Below are 27,854 nucleotides of genomic sequence, written 5' to 3'. Positions count from 1 at the left end.
GAGTCTTTATTAAACATGCAGATGGAATTCATTTGGGAACCAGCTTCCGAGGACAGTACTAGCTCAGCAAAGCTGGTTCCCGAATCCTGGCAGCCCGGCATCTTTCTCAGAGGTTGAAAAAGATATGCTTCTTTCCCACATTGGGGTTTATGAGGATTTCAGGCTGTGGGGTGAAGTAAGGAGAAGCTTCATTTACACGTAACATGAGGGAGCTATAGCCCAGTCCAGTAACACCTTAGAGACCAACAGGATTTTCGGAGGATGAACTTTCAAGAGTCAAAGCTCCCAAAGCTTCTGTTGGTCTTTAAGGCCAATGTCGAGACAGGGTGCGGCTGCAATAAAAAAGGCCAACCCTATGCTTGGGATGATAAGGAAGGGAACTGAAAACAAATCAGCCCGTATCATAATGCCCCTGTATAAATTGATGGTGTGGCCTCATTTGGAGTACTGTGTGCAGTTCTGGTCACCACACTTCAAAAAGCATATTATAGCATTGGGAAAAGGGCAGAAAAGGGCAACTGGAATGATAAAAGGGTTGGAACACTTTCCCCATGAAGAAAGGTTAAAGCGCTTGGGGTTCTTTAGCTTGGAGAAATGACAGCTGAGGGGTGACATGATGATCAATGTTTACAAGATTATGCATGGGACAGAGCAGGTCGAGAAAGAGGTACTTTTCTCCCTTTCTCACAATACAAGGATTTGTGGACACTCAATGAAATTGCTGAGCAGTCGGGTTAGAACATATAAAAGGAAGTCCTTCTTCACCCAAAGAGTGATTAACACTGGGAATTCACTGCCCCAGGAGGTGGTGGCAGCTACAAGCATGGACAGCTTCAAGGGGGAACTGGAGAAACATCTGGAGCAGAGGTCCATCAGTGGCTATTAGCCACAAGGCATAGATGGGAACTCTCGGACTGGGGCAAGGGATGCTCTGTATTCTTGGTGCTTGGGGGGGGGGGAACAGTGGGAGGTCTTCTAGTGTCCTGGCCCCACTGCTGGACCTCCTGATGGCCCCTGGTATTTTTGGCCACTGTGTGACAGAGTGTTGGACTGGCCTGATCCAACATTGGCTTCTCTTATGTTCTTAAGGCGCTACTGGACTTGAATTTAGTTGTTCTACTACTACAGCTACCCCCCAGGAACTGTAACACGGGAGGATGCCTTTATATTAAAACCTTCAAACGTGCACAAGGGTGAATGGGCAAAGAGCAAAGAAAACAACCTGGAGCTGGTTCATGTGTTGCCTTCACAGACTCTCTCATGCACACAGCTGCTCAGGAAGGTGATCCATTGCCACTCGGGGCTGCTGCCCCACCACCTCTCTCCTTCTCCAGGCTTCTGCATGTGATCCTTCCCTGCCCCCCACCACGGGCCTTACCTTCGAACTCAAAGTTGCCCAGAGTGCGGAGTGCGAGTGTGATGCTGCCCACATCGCTGGCCTCAGGAATGTTCGTGAGGCTGGGAGAAGCCAGCTGGTGGGCCAGGCCCTTGGGCATGCCCGGGTGGCGCAGGGGCTTGTGCATGAGGACCAGGGACAGCATCTTCAGCAGCCCATCCTGGATCTCCTTCTTCAGCTGTGGGATCTGGCGACTCAAGTCGTACAGCACGGCCGTCAAAGCGGGGCTGCGGGCAAGAAGCAGACCCAGATGGGTTACTCTGGGCGGACGAGATTGTTTCTGGGCACCTCCCAGTCCTTGGTCAGACCTGATTCTCAGAGGTGATTGACCTGTGCCTGGTCTGTACCATTTCAGACTGAGTGTGTGTGTGTGTGGGGGGGGGGGGGGTGTTCCTCCATACAGACAAAATCCCCATGCACAGAAATCTAGTGCAGTAAGGAGAAGGCTAAGTGACAACTTTGCCCTCTGACATGCCAGTTTTCTATGTGGAGGGATATGAGAATTAAATCATGTTGACCAATCTACGGACAATCTGAAGAGTGTACAAAACTAGACACAGGTTGGCCAATGCTGTCAGGATAGTACAGGAGCTAAAAGGGAAACAGCAACGGGAGTGCAAGATCGAACCCAAGCTTGGACTCTCAAAAGTTTATAGCCTGGAGGTGCAGCTCCACGTTTGGTTGCCACTGTGAAGTTTAATTAAGTCTTTTCATCCAGCTGCCTCTTTGTTTCATTAGCCTGGGTATCATGAGCAATTTTAAATAGTTACAACGACTGCACTGCTAGAGCCTTTGTTGATGTGTCCAAGTGCCTTTCATGTTTTTCCACATGCTGCCAACAAACTATGTATTTCTATGAGCCTTTTCTTGATACCAGTGTTATTGTGCTTTGAGAAGGCATTAAATAATTTTTTAAAAAAATAGCCTGGGAATCTTGTTGATCTGTATGGTGCTGTTGGACTTGAATCTTGCTTTTCTACAGCAGATCAACAGGGCTACCCACCTAAAGCTCGCATTCACCTTTCTACTAGAGCCCTCTAATACTCACCCAGCAATCCCACCCTTGCAGCTGACCTTTGGCCTTTCGACCAGTTACTACTCCATGCTCGATTTTTTCAGTGCCAACATCTCTGCTATCCAGTTAATTTATAAGGGGTAAAAATTTGGAGTGCTGATGGGTACTAGATGCTAACAAGCTTGGATCTTGATTGGCAGCAATCATTTCTCCTCATCCCCTATGAACAGGACCAATTTTATTGGGAGTACCCTTAAGCAACCTCTAGTAGGATTTAAAACTCCCATTCCTTTGAGTCTACAAGTGAAGGCTTCGCTCTCACCCTCTTACGCCCAATTCTAGGAAGCCAAAGGAATCCTTTGAACCTTCCTGCCTTTCATGACCAGAAAACAATTCGGATCCAAAGCTTGGGCATAATCCCATTTTAGTGGCCAAACTCCTAGAAGAGGAGGTAAATAATTCAGCTCCCCAATTCTCCTCTAGTGGCGATTCGGGGAAAGTATTTGCCTGCTTAGGCATTTCCTTCACAGGAGGTATTTCAAGCACTGGAAGTAGACAAAGAGACTTTCTTAGGAATTCGCATGGAATTTTATAAATTCTTAAAATACCAGCAAATGCAGCTTCAAACCAACACACGGGAAAATCGTTTCCCCAGAAAGCAGCAGCTCCCTCAGCACTAATGAGCCACCTCGTGAACCTGCCAGATGTGTGCAGACAGTAACTAAGCAGTCTGGGTGGCAAAGAAAAGTTGGCACAGAATACTCAAACGTTTCATTTGATTAAGCGCTTGAGGTTGGTTCACTAGATATCTCAGCTGGATCTTACATTCAGTGATCTCTCCAACCTTCTCAGAACATCAGACAGTGCCGCTCTTTAAAGTGAGAATTCTCTCCCCCTTCTCTCCCCCCAGTCAGATAACTCAGGAGTCGTACTGGTCACTTAGTGAGGGAGAGGGGTCCTTTGCACAGATCCTCATTCAGCTTTCTTGCTTGAACTGCCTGGTTTCACTAAGTTCTTTGTTTATTTAAAGCCAATCACACATCTCTAGCATGGAGCATATCACTCATTCCTATCCTATGCTCGTGTTGCATTATGGTCTGGATTAACACGTTGAGTTGCACAAACAGAGGGCTGATAGATTCTTTTCATATCCCTCATAGCCTGCCCTACAAGATACACAACAGGCACTGTCCTCTGGTGACAGACGTTTCAAAACATTCTTGCTTTGCAATCTTCAAAACAGGAGTGGATCTCCTGAGCGTGGAAGCCTGGAAAGTCTGCTTTGCAAGCTCTTCATGGCTCTCAGCAATGCTTCACTATTATTTTTAAAAGTCAGTGTGTGTCCTGTATCTCCATGCAGCACACACTGTTACCATGTACACTAAAGATACATGTACAGTATCTGCACACACTAAGGATCTGGCAGCCAATTGTGGCTTCCTGGCATATGCTCACTGTGTCTACATACACGTTGCCACTTTATACATTGCAGTGTTCAAGGAGTGGCATGCAGAAGACCTGCTGTAAATAGAGCTGCTGTAAGGTTCTCTGCAAATCCTATTTGCTGATCAATTAGGAAGGGAACTGCAGAGCCAAGAGCACCACATAGTGGTTTGTGAAGGTAACTGAGAGTCCTACCTCAGTCCCACGGCCAGCATGGGTTCCAGAAGCTCCTTGATGTCTTGCTGGATAGAGGGTCCCATCGCACGAGCCAGCATGCTGATGCAGGTGAAGACCGTGGCATCCACCTGCACCGACTTCTGCCTCCTGCAGAGATACATCAGAATTACAGTTCTACTTGTGGAGAAAGTTACATGCCACATGACAGCCATTGACCTTCTTTCCTTCTTAAGACAGGCTCCCCGAGGAGTCAAGAGTTGCTAAGAACAAGCTGGAACCTCCCGGCTCAATTCATGTTTAGGTGCTGATCAACTACCCCACAAACAGCAAAGGAGAAGGGCCAAAGTTCAGTATTAAGAGGACATGTTTGCATGTATAAAATCCCAGGTTAAACCTCTACATGGAAAAATAAAACAAAAAACACCCCTCTAATCCGAAAACAAAAGCCATGCAATGCCTTTTACACAACACACGGAGCAAGCAACTCAAGTCTCTGTCTTCATCAGACTGGATGTTGTAAAAAAGGGGGGGGGGAGGAGGGGAAAGAAAAAATCTTTCAGGACGGATCTTAAGGCCCTCTGCTTGCATCCTGGGTACAGTATGCTTTATTGACTCCAATGGCACAGGGAAGGAGGAGGAGGAGGAGGAGGAGGAGGAGGCTGGATTTATACCCCGCCCTTCACTCGGAGTCTCATAGCGGCTTACAAACTCCTTTCCCTTCCCCTCCCCACAACAAACACCCTGTGAGGTAGGTGAGGCTGAGAGAGCTCTTTCAAGAACTGCCCTTTCAAGGACAGCTCTTGTCAGAACTACGGCTTGCCCAAGGTCATCCAGCAGGTGCAAGTGGAGGAGTGGGGAATCAAACCCGGTTCTCCCAGATTAGAGTCCACACACCTAACCACTACACCAAACTGGGCACAGGTAGTATCAGGTTGTACCCCTGACGTTGTTCAAAGAAGCAATAAAAGATGGAAGCTGCATTATATGGTCCATTGGTCCCTCTGGGATCAGACACAAGAGTGCTAAATACATGAGGACCCTTCTCCAGGCTTTTGGAGACACTCACTTGTGGGCGAAGTCTTTTGGCGGGAGGGCAGCCTTTATGATCTCTAAGACCTTGGGCAGGTAAACCTGGAACTCTGACCGCACAGCCACAGAAAGCAAGCCCAGTGCCTGGAAAGCTGCAGTTCGCTCCTTCTCTTTCTTAACGCAGCTCAAGACATGGTTCATGGTGTCTGGAAGGTAGTGGTCAGCTGGTAGGAAACAAAAGGAAAAGAGGGAGACGAGCATGAGCAAAAGTTGTTTCAGTCCTTAATTTGTTTCCAGAAACATAAGAGATTATGATTAAATCTTCCTCAAAGTCAAATCTTCAGTCAGTGGTAGAGGAAAGCCCCCTGTGTGGTGATGGGAAGCGCCCACAGACATTCTTTGCCAGCCTGCCACCCCCCCCCCCCCCGGGAAACCTGCTCTAGCTAAGATGGGGCTTCAGAGATTCTAGTTCCAGAGCTGAAAATAACTGTAGAAACTGGGGCTTCTATTGCTCTGCCTGTAAACGTGACACAGAGATTAGGAGAACACAAGAAGTGGGACCTGTGATACTCGCGGGGGGGGGGGGGAATTCCTAAAGGCTCCCGGGCCTGCAGAAGCAGCTCCGCATTAAGAGGGAAGCGGCTGCAGGTAAGCCCCCCCCCCCCGGGCCCCGGGCAGCGAGGCGGGGCGGCTCCCAGCCACTGGCCCCGCCACAGAGTTCCCAGAGTGATCAGGGAACGCTCTTTTACTTTTGGGGGGATTTAACTATCCCCCGTATAGTTTTTTTAACTTTTCAGATTTTTCTGCACACCTGGGGACTGCCCCAAGTGCGCAGGAAAATCTCTCTGCCCCCCAAGTGCCCCCGATGTGCGGATTTAGATATCCGCACAGAGGGCGCAACTTGGTTATTAGATATATAGATACTTCTCCCAAGACCCACTCATAGGGTAAGGAGAAGAACATATTTAGGAGATCATGAGAAGAACCTTCCCTTTGTGATATTTTTATATTTATACTGTTTATGATTTTATCTATATTTGTTTTCGCTGTTTATTATTCCATGTAAGCCACCCTGAGCCTGCCATGGTGGGGAGGGCGGGGTAGAAATTAAATAAACAAGCACACACCTTTCTCCCAAGACCCACCCAAACTCAAAACAGATGGCCTCTGCGAGGCTTTAATTATGATTTGTATCAGAGGAAAGTTGTATTTTATTGGGATTTTAATTGTTTTTAATTCTTTGTACATTGGTTATTGTGTTTTATGGAACCCGCCCGGAGCCTGCTATGTGGGGAGGGCGGGATCCAATAAAATAAAAATAAATAAAAAGATTATCTTCTCTATTTTTTTCCCCACGTCCTCTACGGAACAGAGCTAATCGATGGAACAGTGATGCCCCCCCCCCACTGGCCTATCCCGTTTCTGACCCCAGCTGCACCTGGGAATCTTGTACCTGTGAAAGCAGAAGGCCGGAAAGCAGCCAGCCGCGGCAGCAAGCTGAGGACTGTCATTTGGATCAGAGAGTTCTTGCTGCTTCGGCACTTCAGAACCCAATAGCACACCTAAAAAAAAACAGAACGGCAGCATTTTGAGGAGTTGTTGACAACAGCCCAGTTCTCACCAACAGTGAATGAGATGGAAACCCCATCTCTGGACCAGATCACTTCAGACTGCAAGCTGCAACCAGCGTGACTGATCGTCCCTGCAATACAGGACATTTTCCTGTGTACAGATTTGTAGCACATCAGGGGGAATCTAAGGACTCCTTTTTTTCCTTTTGGTATGTAGGAACATTAATTCATGCCAGGCCCCCACCTATAGTCTGAAGTGGTACACTCCGGAAACACACTTATCACCCCATCAGTTGTTTGTGAGAACTAGGCCCAACTTCCGAGTCTCTGCTACCTCGTATAGTTTATTCATACTCGCTCATACCTACAGCTGCAAGGAAGGGAGGAAACATTTCCATCAAGGAATTTGTGTGGGATAAACTGGATTTTCCCCTCAGTGTGGGTGGAGGGCTGCTGTCGGCTCAGCAGCACAGCTGGCCCTTCTGGAAGCTGCCAGGGCTAGAGGCAGATTGAGTTAGTAAAATGCTCTGGAAGTGAGCCACGTTCAGCAGCCCTGCAAGGCCCATTTGGCTGAACCCCGGCCTGTGGTGACCACAACAAGCACAGGCTCACTTATCCCTTCCCCCCATGCCGCTTCCCAGTCAAGCTACCCCTGCAGTGCTGCCACTGGGATGCAGCTTGGTCTGTTCCCAGCTTGGCCCCAATAAGCAGGACACCACAGTTTGTTTCCCCTTTTGCCTTACAGCATGGGAGTCTATCACAGGGAACGAAACAAGACATCCAGTGGATTGCTTTAGCTTAGAAGACTGGCCAAGCAGGGCTCCAGGCTAGCCCTGGGGAAACACAGCGAAGTAACCTCAGCTCCTTCTCTGTGACTGCTAGGGACAGATTAGGCAGACGACAACTGACTAAACCTTGCTCTCCATCAGGGACGTTATCTAAAGGGAACTTTTCAAGAGTACAGCTTGGGAGCAAGGGGTGGGGGAGAGGAAGGCCTGCAAATTCACCTGGTCAAACTTATCTTCCATTAGTTCTCTGCAGCACCGGCTCTCTACCAAGGTTGTCTTAGCTGGGACAGGTGATGCACCAAAGCCCACGATCCCCTGAAGGGGGCTGTACCCCAGCAGCCCCATCAGAGCGTTTGACTGCTGGGGCTGGACAGACTGGAAGCTGGCAAAGGGGGTGATATGGCGAGGTTTGGTCCCAAAGCCCAGCAGGTCTTTGCAGTACTTGTCATGCACCAACTGCTGCTGTGTGATCTCCTCCATCTCTTCTCGGAGACGCTGGCGAAAAGAAGACAAAAGGACGCTTAGGAGAAAGGCGGCTCCAAGAAACCTCACTGAGGCAGCAAGTTCCCTTTGCATGGGAGGTCCATAAGAAGAGCCTGGCTGGATCAGGCTATGTGTGTGTCTGGTCCAGCATCCTATATCCAAGCAAGGGCCAGCTGCCTGCCTTCAGGAAGCCCACTCAGGCACTGTGATGTGACAGCTTCCCAGCAATATCTGGCTGCTTTCCTCACCAAGTGGTATTCAGAGGTACACTTCTTCAGAACATGGAGGTACTCAACACCATGCAGCTATTGTGCTCAGCAACAACTGACAGAGGCTTCCCTTCCGCCATGAATGTATTCTAAATATGCACCCCATTCTGTGCACTCAGGGCCAGAACAGATGCCACCATCTGGTTATCTGTGGGACCAGATGCCAGACGCCACCTCCACTGTTAACTCACCTCTCCCTCCATGCTGCTGATTCTCACCAACTCGTTCAGGATCAGTAAGGCACCGTGGATGCGGTCGTCCCGATTTATACCCTTCTCTTTGGCCACCGTCTCGTCAAAACCCTTCTCGGCTTCCTCGTACGTTTGCTGAATGAATATTATTCACCATTAATAATGACAACACTTTGGAATGTAGACATATAAGCATGCTCCCATGCCAACATCTCTGCCAACTGCCAGTTCCAGTTTTTCAGTGCTCTGCCGGGTCGTAACAGTTTCTGATTGGGCAGAGACACCACAATACTGCATCAATTAGAGGTTCAAAAAGGTTGGGGACCCCTGTTCCAGAACAACCAGAGGCTCCCAAAGATCCACCCCCTTTGGGGAAAAACTGATTCCTCCTCATCCCTTGGTAGTAGGCTAGCTCAAACTTTCAGAGCATAGAAAGGAAAAGGAAGATTCTTGATGGAAGGAGCCATCCTACACTGGCTACAATCCTGTGTACATTCACCTGTGAATTATGTCCTACTCAATTCCAAGTAAATTTACATAGGATGATTTCAGAGAGTAGCCATGTTGGTATGCAGTAGACCAGCTATTTTTTAGTCCAGCAGCACCTCTGAGATCAACAAAAACTTCAGGGAACAAGCTTTCAAAAGTCGGATTTCTTGAAAAGTTCTTCATCAGACATCTGACAAAGGTAGCATTGACTCTCAAAAGCTAAAAGCCCCCAAATTTTGTTGGTCTGCAAGCTGCTACTGGACTCAAATCTAGCAGTTAGGTAGGATGGGTGCTACTATAGTGGACAGACTCCATCTTTCAAGAACATGCAAACTGTGCCTGAGAAAGTCCAATCTATTCTGGAGACCAATACTTTTTGACGCAGTGGACCAATGTGTAGGTAACCCACGCTCTTAGTAGATTTAGGGAAAAAAACATTCCACAGAGAGGAGCCCCCCAAAAAACACTCTCTCCTCACCCGGTACCACTGCGGCTTCTGCATCTCTTTTGATTCCCGCAGGGTGGTGAGGATGAGGCAGGCTCGTAAGGCAGAAACGGCTCCTTCGCGAATGGCCTGCTTTGGGTCCCACACAGCAACAAAGATGTTGTCAAAGAATGGCTGCACTTGCTGGAAGAAGAATGTGGGGACGCTGATGGCCAGTTCCCGCAAGACCAAGACCTGGAAAAGAGCAAGGGTGGGGTGGGAGAGAATTTTAGAGGCTTGGCAACAGTTCTCCTGCTTACATTTGCAGAACATCTGAAGCTGCCTTCTGCCGAGTCGCTGTTTGGTCCCTCAAGCTCTGCCCTGTCTTCTCTGACTGCCAGCAGTTCTCCAAGGTCTAAAGCAGAGAAAGGTCTTTCCTGATACCTGGTACTCAGGTATTTCGTACCCAGGCTCTTTAAAATGGAGTTGCTGGGACCTTGGGCTTGTAAGCTGCTTTAACTCAGAACCACAGTTTGTCCCCAATGCAGTCTGATGCCTTCTGCATGATGCTCATCTGACACACCATGCTCTCTGTCTAACAATACTTCCAGGGTGGAGACTTTATTTCTACTTGAAAAGCTTGCAACAGATCAGCAAAAGTTTATGTTTTTTCCCCCTTAAGGCATATCTTCTCCACAGATCTAAACTGGTTTAACAGTCATTCCCTCTTCTCAGAGAACCTGGGAACTGTAGTTCTATGAAAAGTATGAATTAATTAGGGATCTCCAACAGAAATTCTCAACATTCTTACCAAGCACTTTCAAGACATCTTTTTTGGAGGGAGCCATGACACACATACACAGGAAGTGGCTCTTTCTACAGTAACAGCTGTGCTGCAGCTCCCAGCTCCTGTGCTTTCTTTGCTCTCACCGTCCCACACGCAACTCCCACCCCATCTAGCTGCAGAAAGGACCCTTACCGCCGCATGCCTCCGACCTTCATTCCTGTCAGCTCCCAGCCACTCCAGAGCCCGCTTGACTTCAAACTCCACGTATTCTGCTGTGAAGGTGTCTCCTGCCATGGCCAGGCGCCCAATGGCCTTCGAGGCCATCTCCATGACAACGGGGTCATTGGAGGGGAGGAGGTTCCTCAGGTAGTTGGCAAACCTGCCAATGCGAGTGGCGTTGCCTCCCTCGACACCGATGAGGCTTGCTGGGAAACACAAAGGGCCGTGAGGGTTTTTAAAAGTAGCACAGTTGTCAGGGGGCAAGATGGTACAGGATGAGTGTTAATATTCCCACACTCCACTAGTGGAAAGATTCCCACTAATTCTTCCTATACCACAAACCACCACAAAAACAGCAATCAAAGGGAGAGAACTTTTAAGCAAACAGTAAGATGTTCTCAAGTCCACTCTGTAGATCCCTGTTTGCAGCAGAACTCCACCCAGCTGTCTCCTTTCTGTTCTCATCGAGTAGACATCTCCAAATATCCATCGGCACCAACTACTTTCCTTAGCCTTTCCCATCCTGCCCAGCCATCTCAACAGAGATGAAATATGGAACTTGCAGCCCTACCCCCACCTCCTTTGTCCCTGCAGATCGAGACTTGAGGCACACCAGCAAGGGAGGGGACAATGTGGCAGAAGCTCACACGGCCTCTTCCTGGGTTGTACCTGTGCCGTAGATGAACAGGCCGTCAGGGTCCAGGGATGTCAAGCCAGCACCTTTCAATAGCACTAAATTCACAGACACAATTTCAAAGCAATACTGCATCAACTTTAACATAAACAAAATTGGGGGGGGGGAAGCTTCTTGGTTATTTCTACCTTCTTGAAATTGCTTTCAAATTGAACCTGTGAGTGACAGGGGAAATACATAAGATAACAGAGTGGGAAACAAGAGAAAAACGAAACCTTTTGGCTCCCCCAGTACAGATAACTAATTCTTTTAACCCAGTCAAAAGATGAAATGTTGAGTAAAGTATAGTAAATAAGATCATTTAGATTTTAACCAGGGTTCCTTAAAGTTCATAGTTTAACCACTATACACTCATTTACTGTATACCGCTTGGATGCTTTTGAGTTTGTGCTGTTTCTTTCTCTGCATTTGAATGTACTTTTAAGTAAAAGAATAAAAATATAATTAAAAAAAAAAGATAAAATGTCACTGGTTTGCAAACCATGCTCCAGGAAAACCTTGGGATTGCTCATAAGATGATCAAGAATCCTTACATGAGTACATCAGTAATGCCAGCTAAGCTTCTCCAAAAGCAATCCGCTCACCTACTACCAATCTTCCCCAGCAATGCAAAGCCCCAGGTGTGTTCTAGGGCATGCTCTCAGTTCATACAAGGAGAACCAAGATCCCATCAGGCCTGGCTGGTGCGCTGGTAGAATCAAGGGCACTCTTTAGAATACGTCCCAGAATCCTTTGCAACAGGTTCTTTGACCGTTAAAAAAAACCCAATAAACCAAGGTACCTAAATTCTGGAAAAACAACACAGCAAAAGGAACAAAAACGGAAGAGGCCTCAGTGCTAAGTTTGCTTGACTTTCTGGAAACACTGAAGCCCCTCTCCCCCGCCTCCATACACCTATTTGATTACTGTACTAAAAACTGATCACACGTTACATGAGGATGGGTAAGGAACAAGGCTGCACAGGGCATACAGCTGTCCGCTGTGCTCCTGTTTCCTTCATAACTAAAAATCAACAACGTGCCTTCGTTCCTCTGATGTGAACAGTTTTATGTTCTTGCGTGTTTCTCCCTTCCTCTGTTTTACCCTCATAGGAAACCCTTTGAGGTAGGTTAGGCTAACACAGCGTGACTGAACTGAGATCATTCAACAATTTTCAGGGGATCTAAATCTGGGTCTCCCCCCAATCCTAGACTAACCCCCCTCTAACCACTACACTGCACACTGCCTCCTCTTCTGCTCTTCTTAACCAATGCTCCATCTAAGCTTTGGAGTCTCATGAGCAAAAATTCTACTTTGTGAGCAACTGGCATTAAAGTTGTGAGCAAGCCATTTGGCTACTGCATAAATTAATTTGCTCTGGAGCCCTCCTTCCTGAGCTAAGACAAAAATGGGTGAGCTGGAGGCTAAAAAACTGTGACCTCGCTCACACTAACTCAGCTTAGAGGAAACACTGTTCGTGACTGTTCTGTTAATTCATGTTTTAAAAGTTTTGCTTCTTTTTGTTCTAAGTTACTTTGAGCGTTGCAGGAAGAAAAGCGAGTCATAAGATGAATGACAACGGTATGCAGATTAACTCTAAAGCAACAAAAACAGCTTATGAGTGAGTTTTCTTCACACGTGAGCATGTGTAGCCTGTTTCTCAGCTGCTGTTTCAGCTGTTTTTATTTTTTCACAACGGTCCTTTAAAAAAAAAAAATAGAACAGCAATTTACTAAATGCGTAATCAATTGATTTGTGGCTTGCTAAGGCAACCAAGAGAAGAACTTCTCACCAGAAGGTATCCTTTAGTTAGACAGATGTAGGCATACTCACCTATAGCCAAAATGCCTCCTTTCCTCTCATTCGCATCTGAACTGGAGACGAGCTCGAAGATGTGATGATTTAGCTGATCATAGAAACGAGTGGATTCCTCTTGACTCATCTGTGCAGGAAAAAGGAAAAAAATGTCAACCCCACTTAGTAGCTTTTTCCTGGCTGTGATTATCTCAAGTAATACGTCGAGGGGTGGCGGGTAAAGAAGAATGCAGGCCCAGACTAACAGATTTCTCTTATACTAACTTCCTGGTGCCTTAGTGAATGAAATTTCCAACAGTTTTGTTTGTTTCTAATATTTTAGCCTTCCACACATTCTCCTTGGAGCAGTTTAGGTGACACTGAAATTACAGCAATAAAAATGAATAAAACGATTCCCTCAAAATTATAACACCCCCAGCACCAACATTACTCATCTTTTAACATTTTTAAAGCATGAGATTTAGATTAAAAAAAAATACCGACACAGCAGGTAGCAAAAAAATAATTAACTTCTTAAAATGAACAGCTCAAGTGGACCCAGCAGGCTCTTAAGAACCCTGGATTCTGCGTTCATTGGCTGAGCTGCAGTGGAGCAGGAGAGGGTGAAGGGAGGGAGAGGAAAACCTGCCCTTCGGGTAGATCCGCACCTCCGGGTCCCAGGTGGTGGCTAAGAAGGTGACCCTCTCCCTTGTGCTACTCACCTCCCGGAGTTCCATGGTGACATAATGCTGCAAATCTTTGGCGGCTTTTGCTCTGGTCTCTTCGTTGCGGCTCTTGAGGCCGCTGGCAAACTGCTGGAGGATAGTGACCGTCCCCGACATGGTGGCGGCAAGTCAGAGCACGGGGCATCAAGTCCGCTTGGTCTTCTGAGGCAGGGGGGGAAAAAAGGCCATGAGTTGAAGGGAGGCTGCAGCTCAGCTTTGTTCACTCGGCAAAGGGCACTTTTTTGAGGGAAGGAACTCTGGTCTGAGCCAGAAGCCCGCTTACATTCTTAGTAGCAGCTTGTCAACCAGTTATTCCTTGTAATTATTGAAAGCAAAACATCAATTTACTTACTGTAATAAATTATACCAGTATTAACGATAGTAATATACTAAGGCTGCAATCCTCAGAACACTTTCTTGGGAACAAGCCCCACTGAATGAAATAGAATTTCTTGTTAATAATACCAACCACTTATTAATGCAATACTTCTTCCTATTACCATATTGACAGTGCAATCTTGAGCAGCTTTAGTTCACTTTAAACCGACAGGCTTCATCTGGGTTAAGACCAATGTTCCCTCTAAGCTGTGGAGTCTTGTGAGCAAAAACTCTACTTTGTGAGCTCCTAGCATTAAAGTCGTGAGCGAGCGATTTGGATACTGCATAAATTAGTTTGCTTGGGAGCCATCCTTCCTGAGCGAAGACAAAAATGTGTGAGCTGGAGGCTAAGAAGCTAGCTCACATTAACTCAGCTTAGAGGGAACACTGGTTAAGACTGGAGTAACTCTGAATAGTGTTGCTCTGAGAACGTATTCACTTGTTAAATTATTCTCATTTATTATTAATGAGAAATAAAGTTAACGAGACACAAAAGATTATGTATAGCAACATTAGGAATAACACAAATCATAACACCGTATTAACAACCATAATAATGACATTTGGTAGGAAGTGATTAAGACATCTCCGTATATAACTGACCTGCCTACCCTTTCATGCGTCTGTGTTTTTTGTTTTAACTGCTTTTTAAATATATATGGATGGATGAATTTTTAAGCTTGTTTTAAAATTATCATTTGCTGCCCTGGGGCACTGAGTGGAAAAGTAGCTTGAAAATTTGTTGTTGTTGTTGTTCAGTCGCACAGTCGAGTCCGACTCTTCGCGACCCCATGGATCATCTCCCGCCAGGCCCTCCTGTCTTCCGCCGTCCTCTGAAGCTGGCTCAATTTCATGTTCGTTGCATCGATGACACTGTCTAACCATCTCATCCTTTGCCGTCCCCGTCTTCTTTGACCTTCAATCTTTCCCAGCATCAGGGTCTTCTCCAGTGAGTGCTCCCTTCTCATTTGGTGGCCAAAGTATTTGAGCTTCAGTTTCATTATCTGGCCTTCCAGGGAACAGTCAGGGTTGATTTCTTTGAGGATTGACTGATTTGTTCTTCTTGCAGTCCAAGGGACTCTCAAGAGTCTCCTCCAGCACCATAGTTCAAAAGAATCTATTCTTCGGCGCTCGGCCTTCCTTATAGTCCAGCTCTCGCAGCCATACATGACTACTGGGAATACCATTGCTTTGACCATGCGGACTTTTGTTGGCAGGGTGATGTCTCTACTTTTTATCATGCTGTTTAGGTTCGCCATCGCTTTCCTCCCAAGGAGCAGGCGTCTTTTAATTTCATGGCTGCAGTCACAGTCTGCGGTGATCTGGGATCCCAGGAACGTGAAGTCTGTCACTACTTCCACGACTTCCCCTTCTATTTGCCAAGGAGTGATGGGGCCGGATGCCATGATCTTAGTTTTTTTGATGTTGAGCTTCAAGCCCACTTTTGCGCTCTCCTCTTTTACTCTGAGCAAGAGGTTCTTTAGATCCTCTTCACTTTCAGCCATTAGAGTGGTATCATCTGCATATCTGAGGTTGTTGATCTTTTCCCCAGCAATCTTAATTCCCGCTTGTGATTCATCCAGGCCAGCATTTCGCATGATGTACTCTGCATATATATTAAATAAGCAAGGTGACAGTATACATCCTTGTCGTACTCCTTTTCCTATGCTGAACCAATCAGTTGTTCCGTATCCGGTTCTAACTGTCGCTTCTTGGCCCTTATACAGGTTTCTCAAGAGACATGTGAGGTGGTCTGGTACTCCCATCTCTTTAAGGACCTGCCATAGTTTGTTGTGATCCACACAGTCAAAGGCTTTAGCATAGTCAATGAAGCAGAAGTAGATATTTTTCTGGTACTCTCTTGCTTTCTCCATAATCCAGCGAATGTTGGCAATATGATCTCTCGTTCCTCTACCTCTTCGAAACCCAGCTTGTACTTCTGGTAGTTCTCTATCCACGTACTGTTGAAGCCTAGCTTGTAGGATCTTGAGCATGACCTTGCTAGCGTGTGATATGAGTGCAATTGTGCGATAGTTTGAACATTCCTTGGCATTGCCCTTCTTTGGGATTGGAATGTATACTGATCTTTTCCAATCCTGTGGCCACTGTTGCGTTTTCCAAATTTGCTGGCAAATGGAGTGCAGAACTTTAACAGCATCCTCTTCTAAGACTTTGAATAGCTCAGCTGGGATACCATCACCTCCACTAGCTTTGTTGTTAGTAATGCTTTCTAAGGCCCATTTAACTTCACATTCCAGGATGTCTGGCTCGAGGTCAGTGATTATACCGTCGTGGTTGTCAAGGACATCGAGGTCTTTCTTGTATAGTTCTTCTGTGTATTCTTGCCATCTTTTCCTAATCTCTTCTGCTTCTGTTAGGTCCCTACCGTTTTTGTCCTTTATCATGGCCAGCTTTGCATGGAACGCTCCCTTGATTTCTCCAATTTTCTTGAAGAGATCTCTAGTCCTTCCCATTCTATTGTTTTCTTCTATTACTTTGCACTGTTCATTCAGGAAGGCCTCCTTATCTCTCCTTGCTGTTCTCTGGAAATCTGCGTTCAGTTGGGTAAATCTTTCCTTTTCGCCTTTGCCTTTCGCTTTCCTTCTTTCCTCTGCTATTTGTAAAGCCTCATCAGAAAGCCACTTTGCTTTCTTGCATTTCTTTTTCTTTGGGATGGTGGTGATTGCTGCTTCCTGTACAATGTCACGAACCTCTGTCCATAGTTCTTCAGGCACTCTATCTATCAAATCCAGACCCTTGAATCTATTCTTCACCTCTACTGTATATTCATCAGGGATGCGATCTAGGTTAAACCTGAATGGCGTCGTGGTTTTCCCGATTTTCTTCAATTTAAGTCTGAATTTTGCAATGAGTAGCTCATGATCTGAACCACAGTCAGCTCCAGGTCTTGTTTTTACTGACTGGATAGAGCTTCTCCATCTTTGACTGCAAATTATATAGTCAATCTGATTTCGGTGTTGCCCATCTGGTGATGTCCATGTGTAGAGTCGCCTCTTAGGTTGTTGGAAAAGGGTGTTCGCTATGACCAGTGTGTTCTCTTGACAAAACTCTGTTAACCTTTGCCCTGCTTCATTTTGCTTTCCAAGGCCAAACTTGTCTGTTATTCCAGTTACCTTTTGACTTCCTACTTTAGCATTCCAGTCCCCTATGATGATGAGGACATCATTTTTTGGTGTTAGTTCTATAAGGTGTTGTAGGTCTTCATAGAACCGGTCCACTTCAGCCTCTTCTGCATCAGTGGTTGGGGCATAGACTTGGATTACTGTGATGTTGAATGGTTTGCCTTGGAATCGGACAGAAATCATTCTGTCATTTTTGAGATTGTATCCCAGTACTGACTTTTGCACTCTCTTGTTGACTATAAAGGCCACACCATTTTTTCTACGAGATTCCTGGCCATACATAAAACCCTATATAATATTATATGGGGTTGTATCCTGTATCCCCACTCAGCTGAGAATCCCTCCAGTGCAGAAAGCCTCATTCTAGAGAAAAAGTAACTTCTGCTGGTGGACGGTTTGTTGAGATGAAGAAAGCCCTGTATTCAGCAGCTGAGCAGTAGGATATAATCCAGTACACTACATAGTGCAACAAATTAGAATGGTTATATTCATATATAATGCTATTCTTCCAGTACATTGTAGTTATAACCCGATATTACCTGACACGGTGTAATCATAGAACTATTATAACCTTTATATGGAATATATTACTACTGTTTTAATGTTGTTGTTGTTGTTCAGTCGCACAGTCGAGTCCGACTCTTCGCGGACCCATGGACCAGATCACGCCAGTTACACTGATGCAATTACAGCAGCAATGATATTATAATGATTATCGCATGTGTTACAATTGTAATAAAAAGAAAACACATGCTTTGAACCATAAAATTAATGATCATAATAAGAATTAGGGATGTACATTATTAAACACATTATATTTACCATTCATATATTTCTGTAAACGTTTAAATAAGACCAATGAAGAGTAGAGGAGTTTCTTATTGAGAGCTGAGAAGAAAATCAAGAGGAGGATCCTTGGGAGGGTTTCTAAGGATCCTTGGGAGGGTTTCCAAGGTTTCCAACTCTGGGTTGGAAAATTCCTGGAGATTTTGGGAGTGGAGCTTTTGGAGGGTGGGATTTAGGGACGGGAGGGACCTCAGTGGGGTACAATGCCAGAGTCCACCCTCCAAACCAGCCATTTTCTCCAAAGGGAACTGATGCCTGTAGTCTAAAGATCAGTTATCATTTCTGGAGATCTCCAGGTCTCACCTGGAAGTGGGCAAACCTAAAGATCTGAGGCCGTTTCTAATCTGCATTCATTCAAACAGTTGCTTTTAGAAACAAAGTATTGTGTTAAAGTTGGCGGCCCATGGAGGGGAGAGCATTTGGAAATCCCAATCCATCCCCCAAATTCTCTTCCCCCGGGCTTCTCAGGCAGCCCCCCTTCCCCTTTTTTGCCTTCAGTTCACTTTCAGTTGCCTCCAGGACCATGCTCAGTCCTGTGGGGGGGGGAGGTAGTACATTTCTTCCTAGTTAAATTCACAAAACTATTTTCTTTCTCTTTTTTTTTGTAAATTCTGGACCATCTCACGAAGCGAGCTTTGACTCACGAAAACTGATACTGTGAATGATCCGATTGGGCTAGAAATTTATATTACAAAAATTGTGTTTTCTCATATAGCTGAAGAGTCCCCAAGTAGGACCCCAGCAACGCTCCCTCTAAGCTGTGGAGTCTGGTGAGCAAAAAATTCTGCTTTGTGAGCGACTGGCACTAAAGCTGTGAGCGAGCAGTTTGGCTCCTGCATAAATCAGTTTGCTCTGGAGCCCTGTTCCCTCTAAGCTGGGCTAGTGTGAGCTAGCTCAGTTTTTTAGCCTCCGGCTCACACATTCTTTGTCTTTGCTCAGGAAGGTTGGGCCTCCAGAGCAAACTCATTTATGCAGCGGTCAAATCGCTGGCTCGCAACTTTAAGGTCAGGAGCTCACAAAGTAGGATTTTTGCTCACAAGACTCCACAGCTTAGAGGGAGCCTTGCTTAGGACATCTGTTAAGGATCTGTTAAGCTGGGAAGTTTGTGTACAAAGATAACCAGAGCCTCTTTGGGGCTTTTTGCATACAAAAGAGTTAAATCTGTCATGCTTTGGGACCCTGTCTGGAACACGCTGGTAGCTGCCAGATTATATCTGGAGATGGCAAGGAGAATATTAGGGAAATGATGACAGATTCTGTCGATAGAGGCTTCGTTGGCTCAGGACCTCCAGCCAAAGGAGCTTATTATTAATAAAGGACAGAGACTTGGTCTGTCCTTCCACTCAGCGATGGATATGCACGTGCGAGTCAGGGCTTAACTTGACGAGACGCTGAGGGATCCAAGCATCGTCCATCTGAAGAAGTGAGCAGTGACTCCGGAAAGCTCCTCCACTACCACCAGTGTTTCCTCTAAGCTGAGTCAGTGTGAGCTGGCTCACAGTTTTTTAGCCTCCAGCTCACACATTTTCGTCTCCGCTCAGGAAGGAGGGCTCCAGAGCAAACTCATTGATGCAGTAGCCAACTCGCTCGCTCACTATTTTAATGCCAGGAGCTCACAAAGTAGAATTTTTGCTCACAAGACTCCACATCTTAGAGGGAGCATTGCCTGCCACATATTTTGTTAGTCTTTAAGGTGCTCCTGGACTCTTGGCCAATGTGGAGTCTTGTGAGCAAGAATTCTACTTTGTGAGCCACTGGCATCAAAGTTGTGAGCGAGCGATTTAGCTGCTGCATCAATTAGTTTGCTCCGGAGCCATCCTTCCTGAGCGCAGACGAAAATGTGTGAGCCGGAGGGCTAAAGAACTGTGAGCTAGCTCAGACTAACTCAGCTTAGAGGGAACACTGCTCTTGGCTCTTTTCTATCGCTACAGACAGACTAACATGGCAGCCCATCCAATGCTCCCTCTACGCTGTGGAGTCCTGTGAGCAAAAATTCTACTTTGCGAGCTCCTGGCATCAAAGTTGTGAGCGAGCGATTGGGCTGCTGCAGAAATTAGTTTGCTCTGGAGCCCTCCTTCCTGAGCTAAGACAAAAAAAGTGTGAGCCGGAGGCTGAAGAAACTGTGAGCCGGCTCACACTAGCCCAGCTTAGAGGAAACACTGGAAAACCCCCCCCCCAGTCTTTTTTTTCCGTGGGGGGGATAGTTTTTAAAAATTATTTTAGAAACTGTCGACGTCTTAGAGGCCCCCCACTCTCCAGGCCCCGCCAGGAGGTTGGCAACCTGAGCAAGGTACAGCGTCGCCTACTATGGCCCCTGATCTTGCGCGTTGGCCACCCTCATCGCATTTACGATTGCTAATACACGGTCTAATCATCATCATCAATAATTACGAACAAATAAATAAATAATAGCAACTCCCCCTCCTGAAGTTTCAAATCCTGAGGTAAACTGACGTGGGGGAGGGGTGCTCGGGAGGGAAAAAAGGCGGGAAGGGCCTCGAGGCCTCCCCCTCGCCCCTCACTCACCAAGCGCCTCCCCCACCGCCCCCTCCTTCGACCGGCTCCTGCCCTTCTAATGCATCCTCCGCTTCGGCCCCGGCTCCGGACGCCGCTCGCCTCGCTTCTTTCCCTTCCTTTCCTCCTCCTCTTCCTCCCTCCTGTCAACACGGCGGCCCGTGCGGCCCGACCGACCAATCACGCACCAGAGATTGCTCGACGGACAAGGCCCCAGTCAATCGAATCTCGGGGAAGGCGGGGATTGTGGGTGTGACGCGTTAGTCCCGCCTCCACCCGCCTGCCGGGATCATCTTTTCCTCCGCCTCCCTTCTGAGGTTTGGTCCAATCAAAGGCGGGCAGTAGCAGATTGACATTGGGAAAGAGTCAATGGTGAAGGAGGCGGAAAACGGGCATGGGTCATCACATCCGCCCTTCCTTGAAGCCATGAACTAGTATACACACATGGGTGAAAACTTTTATTTTGTTGTTTACGGAGCGGAACCGGTCAGCGCCTAGCATCTCTGTGGTTGCGAGCGAGCGCTCAAAGGGGACCCTCATTCACCTTTTGGAGCCAACTGCGCCAAGGGCACGATACCGTAGTAACGTGAGTAGAAGCGCATCAAATTTATTTCTTTTACCCCCAAATGCGCGCAGAGTATTCTAAATTTCACAGATCTCAATCAGTTGATTGCGCACACAAGTTTAAAGAGGTACAAACAAATAGGAAGCGTAGTCTCCTAAACCGTGAAATGCAAGTGGCGCAAGGGAGGGGTTGTGGCTCATTTGTTAGAGCATCTGCTTGGCATGCAGAATGATCCCGGGTTCAATCCCCAACCTCTCTTGGATCTGGCAACAGATAATGCGAAAGATCTCTGCCTGACACCCTGGAGAGCCGCTGCCAGACTGAGTAAACAGCAATGATCCTGCAGACTGAAGGTCTGATTCTGTATAAAGCAGGCATTTCTATCTCAACGTTTTTAGGAGGGAACGCACGCCACTGAATGTCATAGGGCTTACTCCTGGGTAAACTTGCACAGAACTAGGGTAGCCAAGTTGGTCCGAAGCAACAGAACACAGTTCGAGTCCAGTGGCACCTTTAAGACCAACAAAGTTTAATTCTGGGTGTAAGCTAAGCTTTCGGGTGCATGCACACTTCCTCAGATACTTTTTCACATGAAAGCTTCTACCCAGAATTAAACTTTGTTGGTCTTAAAGGTGCCACTGGACTCCAACTTTGCTCTGTAGCACAGAAGACCGCACTCCTAGGCAGCCCCACTGAACACAACGGGACTTACTGCTAAGTAAACGTGTCCTAAGTCTGCATTGCTAACTCGGCAGGAAACCCTTCCCTAACTTTGGCGTAAGAAAAGGAGGGGGAACTTTGAACCACGGGACTTAGTTTCCTACCGGTCGACATTCGGGGACGAACCACCTTGGGAAGCCAAGGAGCGAGGCGTGGGCTGCGTGGATGGCGCAGGCGCAGGCAGAGGTGAGCGGGGAGAAACTCTTAAGGGGAGAAGTGGCGTTCCTGTCCTGCTCTGGCCGCCTCCCGTACAACTAGAGAGTCTGTTGCAAGGGATGCCTGTTGGAGGCAGGATGCTGGTGGGGACTAGGACCTTGGGTTGCACTCCCTTTGGGCGCGAGGGTGACAGCTTGGCAGGGTTCCTTTGCTTTGAACAGCAGGCAGATGTTCAACAGACAGAGCTGCCTTTATGAACGCTGGGGGTCTGCGTGGGGGGGAGATGTCTACCTGCTGAAACGGTCCCTCCTGTGTGCTCTTAGAGACCCGAGCTGATCTGTAAGGAGCCAGCTCGTTGCTGTTGTGTCTTCTGATGGGCAGTAGCTTTCCGGAGTCCTGGGCAGTGTTAGTGTGAGCTGAGTTCGTGTGAGCCAGATCACAGTTTTTTAGCCTCCGGCTCACACGTTTTTGTCTCCGCTCACGCAGGAGGGCTCCGGAGCAAACTGATTTATGCAGCAGCCAAATCTCCTGCTCACAACTTTAATGCCGGTAGCTCACAAAGTGGAATTTTTGCTCCCAAGACTCCACAGCTTAGAGGGAGCATAGATCCTGGGCCAAAAAAGTTCCCCCTCTCTCCACGCCTCCTCCCTGAGGTTCTGTAACTGGAGCTTAAACCTGGACACCTGCCATTTGTGGTGCTACAGCCTTCACTCAATGTTTACGGGGGTTTCGTTGGTGTGTTTTGCCGAAGTTTGGGATCTTTTGAAGTCAGTCGTGGAGTTCCTTCAACTTGTACTGCCTAGTGACCTTGGAAAGGGTTTCTTCTCCTCTTTCCTTAGTGTCCTTCTGCTGTTGTTTGTAGCATGTCTCGTTTTAAGTGGAATGGGTTGTACTTGTTTGAATATGCTGCTGGGATCTTGGCTGTTCGATATGTTGCTTTGCAGTACCCTATTGGGAGTGGAGTGGGGGGGGTAGTTTGGGTCCCTCCAAAGTTATGGCTTTCTCTGTGTGTGTGTGTGGTTTTGTGTAAGTCAGAGACTCATTTGGGTCTTTACTTGAGTGGGAAGAGCAGCCTTGTGACTCAAATGAGTGGGAGGTGCGGATGGAATAATGCCACTGCAACAGGGTGAATGAACATTGTGATATGAAGCTTGGCTTGCTTCTCTGAGTGATTTGCCAGCTCTTTGCTGCACAGAGTAACCTTCTGCTTACCTGTGGCCTGCTGTGTCTTGTGTTTAAGGGGGCAGTTTTGGGACCCATTCAGTCTTACAGTTATGCAAGTGGATATAAGTCTTGGTGCAAAGCAGAGAAGCTCAGTTAGTTGCTGTGATTTGTGACATGGTTGCAAATGTTGTGAGGTTAGATCGGTTTCAAATGAAGCTTCTTCACAGGAAGACTGTTTATATAGGGCTGGGCATGCAATTTGGAGGGTGTTCAGTCGGGGCAATATTCAGCTGTGGTGACAGCAATCAAATATGACCATAAAGTGTGTGCAGTATATACCATTTCCAACACCGTATGGCTCTCGTGTCTCACTCTCGCTTCGTGTTGTGATATGATTCGCTAGAGAGGCTTCCATTTTCACTAATGTGATCTCTGCGACCAAGATCTGGAGCAACTGCAGTTGTGTCTTGATGATTGTTTGTTTCCCCTGCAGGGGTGTGATTACACTACAGACATCCTTCCGTTGTTTTTCAGGTCTCCTTCTGACACCTAAACTTGCAACAGCTAGTGAAACCATGGAAGCAGAAGAGGAAGCGGAAAAGATCAATATCGTTGCGGAAAACCTCCGAGAGAGTGAGGTGGGAGATCAGGGGGCGGGCCTGCTTGGCTCTGAGAAGGGCCCCCCCAGAACCTGGAGACACAAGTGCGCTTCCTATGTCCTGGCCCTCCGGCCTTGGAGTTTCAGCGCCTCCTTGACACCGGTGGCCCTGGGCAGTGCCCTAGCCTATCGGTCTCAGGGGACTCTAGATCCCGGACTACTGGTGGGCAGTGCGGTTACTGTCTTGGCTGTCCATGGGGCCGGGAACCTTGTGAATACCTACTACGACTTCTCCAAAGGCATCGATCACAAGAAGAGCGATGACCGGACTCTTGTAGACCGGATCTTGGAGCCTCAAGACGTGGTCAGATTTGGCGTCTTCTTATACACCCTTGGCTGCATCTCAGCCGCCTGCCTCTACTGCCTCTCAACCTTGAAGTTGGAGCATCTGGCCCTGATCTACTTCGGAGGACTCTCTAGCTCCTTCCTTTACACTGGAGGTAAGGACATGTGGCCTTGTTCCTTTATCCTGTGGGGGGGGAGTGGGGAGAGGAGAGAGGCTGACATCTACAGTTGGGGTGGAGAGGTTGGATCCTCCTGTGGGCAAGTTGCTTTGCTGACATGCTGCTCAAGATTCTCTAACCCAGAGGTGTCGAACTCATTTGTTACAAGGGCCGGATCTGACATAAATGTCAGTGCAGGGCCCCATGGGCTGGGAGGGGAGTCCAGAGGAAAACCCACATCGGAGGGCTGGAGTGGCAGCAGCGCAGTGCTGGGCAGTGCTGGGCAGATGCTCCCACGATGCTTGACTGCTGCAGATGAGGTTGTTCCGCCATGCTGAAGCCGCAATGGAGTGGCTCCGCCCTTGCGCCAGTTGCTCACGGGTCACATAAAAGCCCTGGACGGGCAGGTTCCGGCCCCCGGGCCTTATGTTTGACACTTATGTTCTAACCTATGTGGGTTATTCAAATTAATAAACTGGTATGCTGTCTTAAATTACGTAATCTGTCCTGCATAATTTCTTCTGAGGTGCAATTGGGGAAGGCCAAAACCTACGTAAGCCCGTCTATTCATTTTTATCCTGCCCGTCTTCCAAAGCGTTCAGAGTGGCTTACACACTTCTTTCCTCCATTTTCTTGTCACAGAGAGGTATGTTGGGTTAAAAGTTATTTCTGGTCAAAGGTCGCCCATTGAGCTTCGTGGGGATTTGAACCTGGGTCTCCCCAACCCTGATGTGAGCTGCAGCATCACAAGAATTCCCTGAACTGTAACAAAGCTAAAGGTTGAGGTTCAGGGAGAGGAGTACCATTCTGGATATGGTTTCCAAAGACCTTTCTCTGGAGAGCCAGTTTGGTGTCGTGGTTAAGTGTGCGGACTCTGATCTGGGAGAACCGGGTTTGATTCCCCACTCCTCCACTTGCAGCTGGCTGGATGACCTTGGGCAAGCCCTAGTTCTGATAAGAGCTGTCCTTGAAAAAGAGCCGTTTCTGTCAAGAGCTCTCTCAGCCCCACCTACCTCACAGGGTGTCTGTTGTGGGGGGGAGGGGAAGGGAAAGGAGCTTGTAAGCCGCTCTGAGAGACCAAGTGAAGGGCGGGGCATCAATCCCATCTCTTCTTCTTTCTGAGATTCTGGAGAGCGGCTGCCAGTCAGAGCAGACCATGCTGAGTGAGGCAGGCCACTGGCCTGACTCAGTAGAAGGCAGCTTTGTCTGTTCACAACACAGTTCACCACATGGGGGTTCAAGGCAGCCCCCGACAAGCAAGTCCTTCATTGCAAAATAATGCTGTTGAGGGTTTACTCCAAAGCGCTTGAGGGCTTCTTTTCTTTGCTGAACTCTACTGTATTTTTAAATTATGGTTTGATGTTCTTGTTATTAGTAGTACTCAGGGGTCATTTCCTGCAGGAGCCCACAGGAGCGGAGCTCCGGCAGTAAGGAGCTCAGGGGGCGGGCACATGCAACAAGCCCCGCCCCCTGCTCCCAGCAGCCCTCAGTTGGGCCATGAGGAGCAAGAAGCAGCCAGATAAATTGCAGAGCCCCCCCTTTAGGTACAAGCTCTCTCGCAGTTCTGTGCGTTCCCACCCCCACCCCCCCATAGCTAGCAATCCAAAACAGTCCAGTAGCACCTTTAAGACCAAGTTTTGTTCAGGTACAAGCTCTCCCTCCTCTGTGAGGACAGATCTGCATGTCCCCCCCCCCAATAGCTAGCAATCCAAAACAGTCCAGTGGAGCCTGAGCAGTGGGTGTTTCCTTCTGACACACTTCCGATGATGTCAGGGGGTGTGGCATATGCAAATATGTTATGAGTTATGCTAATGAGCTCCTGCACCTCTTTTTCTACGAAATGACCCCTGGTAGTAGTATTAGTTATTTTTTTGTCTTTCCTTTTTTGAATCGATTTTAGTGAAACTATGGCTGGTTAACAGAAGGCTTACCTTTTTGGATTGTTATAGTGGTAATTCACTCATTTATTCATTTATTTATTTTTCAAATTTATACCCCGCTCTCCCAGCCAAAGCCAGCTCAGGGCAGCTTACAACAGGATAAAACATATACATAACAATTTTTAACAACCTTAAAACCTCCTAAAAACAGTCCAGAGTTAAAATTAGGAAGTGCTAGTAGTCATGGATTCTGATAATAATGATGTTACCTAGCGATCTTAATGAGTTGTCGAAGGCTTTCACAGCCGAAGTTCATTAGTTGCTGTAGATTTTCCGGGTTGTCTGGCCGTGGTCTTGGCATTGTAGGACCTGACGTCTCGCCAGTAACTGTGACTGTCATCCTCAGAGGTATAACACAGAAAGACGGAGTACTCTCTGTCTCAAGGTGAGAAGAAAAATGGCAGGCAGGTAGTTTATATCTACTCCAGAAGGTGGGGTAGGGCTGAGCTCCCCAGGCTGTGAACATGCTAATGGAGGAGCTTTCCTGTGGAGGTTCTTTTGTATATGGATTGTTCCCTGAGGAGGTTCTTTTGTATGTGGGTTCTTTTGTATGTGGATTGGCTGTTGAAATTCTAATCTTCTCTGTAGTGCTATTGTCAGATGCAGAGAAGGGAAACGTCAGGTCCTACAACGCCAAGACCACGGCCACACAACCCGGAAAATCTGCAGCAACTAATGATCTAAATGAGCTCTATAATAAATGTATTTTAAAAAAAAATTCTCTGCTGCCGTCGCAGGCATCGGCTTCAAGTACGTGGCGCTGGGCGACGTGGTGATCCTCATCACCTTCGGGCCGCTGGCCGTGATGTTCGCCTATGCCGTCCAGGTGGGCTACCTCTCCGCCCTGCCCTTCCTCTACGCCGTCCCCCTGGCCCTCAGCACCGAGGCCATCCTGCACAGCAACAACACGCGGGACATGGAGTCCGACCGGCAGGCGGGCATTGTCACCCTGGCCATCCTCATCGGCCCCACCCTCTCCTACGTCCTCTACAACACCCTCCTCTTCCTGCCGTACCTGATCTTCTGCGTCCTGGCCACCCGCTACACCATCAGCATGGCCCTGCCCCTGCTCACCATCCCCATGGCCTTCTCGCTGGAGAGGCAGTTCCGGAGCCAGAGCTTCCTCAAGATCCCCCAAAGGACAGCCAAACTCAACCTCCTCTTGGGACTCTTCTATGTCTTTGGCATCCTCTTGGCGCCTCCGGGCTCCCTGCCCAAGCTGTAGGAGGTCGTCGGCGAGGAGCTGGGAGAGGCGGGTCTGTTCTGGCCTTCCGGAGACTGAAGAGCCCCGGGAGGTTCCCGGTGGCCACTGTGGGTTGGCCGTGACCACTGAGGGACGTTGCCAGGTCTGGGACCGTGCCAACCCTGTATATGCCTCCCCGTGCATATACTTCCTTGAAAAGGTTATTATATAACAGGTTTATATATATATATCTCACAAAGACTGTATTATAAAACTTTAAACTCTTTAAGTTATAAATAAATAGAGAATAACTTTGTTTCACATTGATTTTATTTTTTTAATTTAATACTTTTCTAGGCTAGGACCAGTGTTCCCTCCGAGCTGAGTTAGCGTGAGCTAGGTCACAGTTTTTTAGCCTCCGGCTCACACGTTTTTGTCTCAGCTCAGGAAGGAGGGCTCCAGAGCAAACTCATGTATGCAGCAGCCCAATCGCTCGCTCACCACTTTAATGCCAGGAGCTCACAAAGTAGGATTTTTGCTCCCAAGACTCCGCAGCTTAGAGGGAGCGTTGGTCGGGACCTTTTCTCAATCCACAGGCAGCAAAAACTGGTTTTAAAAAACGTGCATGCGACTGAAACAGAAAGTGTATAAAGTACCGGACTGCAGAAAAT

General features: G+C 47.6%; 2 protein-coding genes across 5 annotated transcripts in view; one reads left to right on the top strand and one right to left on the bottom strand.

Annotated features, from left to right (window-relative positions):
* Window positions 1-13,593, bottom strand: part of MTOR (mechanistic target of rapamycin (serine/threonine kinase)) — a 106,115-nt gene extending 92,522 nt beyond the window's left edge. The window contains exons 1-10 of the mRNA XM_015409471.1: window positions 13,471-13,593; window positions 12,788-12,896; window positions 10,255-10,487; window positions 9,330-9,530; window positions 8,363-8,497; window positions 7,639-7,914; window positions 6,514-6,622; window positions 5,098-5,284; window positions 4,050-4,178; window positions 1,379-1,623 (exon numbers count right to left, since the gene is read on the bottom strand). Of these exons, the coding sequence (XP_015264957.1) occupies window positions 1,379-1,623; window positions 4,050-4,178; window positions 5,098-5,284; window positions 6,514-6,622; window positions 7,639-7,914; window positions 8,363-8,497; window positions 9,330-9,530; window positions 10,255-10,487; window positions 12,788-12,896; window positions 13,471-13,590 (1,744 nt within the window). The 5' untranslated portion in view covers window positions 13,591-13,593. The remainder of the gene's footprint in view (window positions 1-1,378; window positions 1,624-4,049; window positions 4,179-5,097; window positions 5,285-6,513; window positions 6,623-7,638; window positions 7,915-8,362; window positions 8,498-9,329; window positions 9,531-10,254; window positions 10,488-12,787; window positions 12,897-13,470) is intronic.
* A 7,313-nt stretch (window positions 13,594-20,906) lies between these two features.
* On the top strand, window positions 20,907-27,399 carry UBIAD1 (UbiA prenyltransferase domain containing 1). Of its 4 annotated transcripts, none has more exons than XM_015409468.1 (3): window positions 20,907-20,940; window positions 23,494-24,057; window positions 26,738-27,399. In XM_015409468.1, the coding sequence occupies exons 2-3, from the start codon at window positions 23,535-23,537 to the stop codon at window positions 27,223-27,225; spliced, it is 1,011 nt and encodes a 336-aa protein (XP_015264954.1). In that variant the 5' UTR covers window positions 20,907-20,940; window positions 23,494-23,534; the 3' UTR covers window positions 27,226-27,399. The 4 variants fall into 4 exon arrangements, with proteins under 4 accessions (XP_015264954.1, XP_015264951.1, XP_015264953.1 ...); XM_015409465.1 differs by lacking the exon at window positions 20,907-20,940 and adding an exon at window positions 21,791-21,825; XM_015409467.1 differs by lacking the exon at window positions 20,907-20,940 and adding an exon at window positions 21,893-21,938.
* Window positions 27,400-27,854: the final 455 nt, after the last annotated feature.

This window comes from Gekko japonicus, unplaced genomic scaffold (assembly GCF_001447785.1).
Source record: "Gekko japonicus isolate JY-2015 unplaced genomic scaffold, Gekko_japonicus_V1.1 scaffold916, whole genome shotgun sequence".
NCBI lineage: Eukaryota > Metazoa > Chordata > Lepidosauria > Squamata > Gekkonidae > Gekko > Gekko japonicus.
Note: the sequence above shows the minus strand (reverse complement) of the source record. Positions and strands in the feature narration are given on the sequence as shown.

Bases quoted from the DNA above. Each gene is read 5' to 3' on its own strand.
- UBIAD1 (XM_015409468.1), top strand. From the start codon at position 23,535: ATGGAAGCAGAAGAGGAAGCGGAAAAGATCAATATCGTTGCGGAAAAC. The intron at 24,058-26,737 runs GTAAGGACATGT...CTGCCGTCGCAG, and splicing joins CTCCTTCCTTTACACTGGAG to GCATCGGCTTCAAGTACGTG.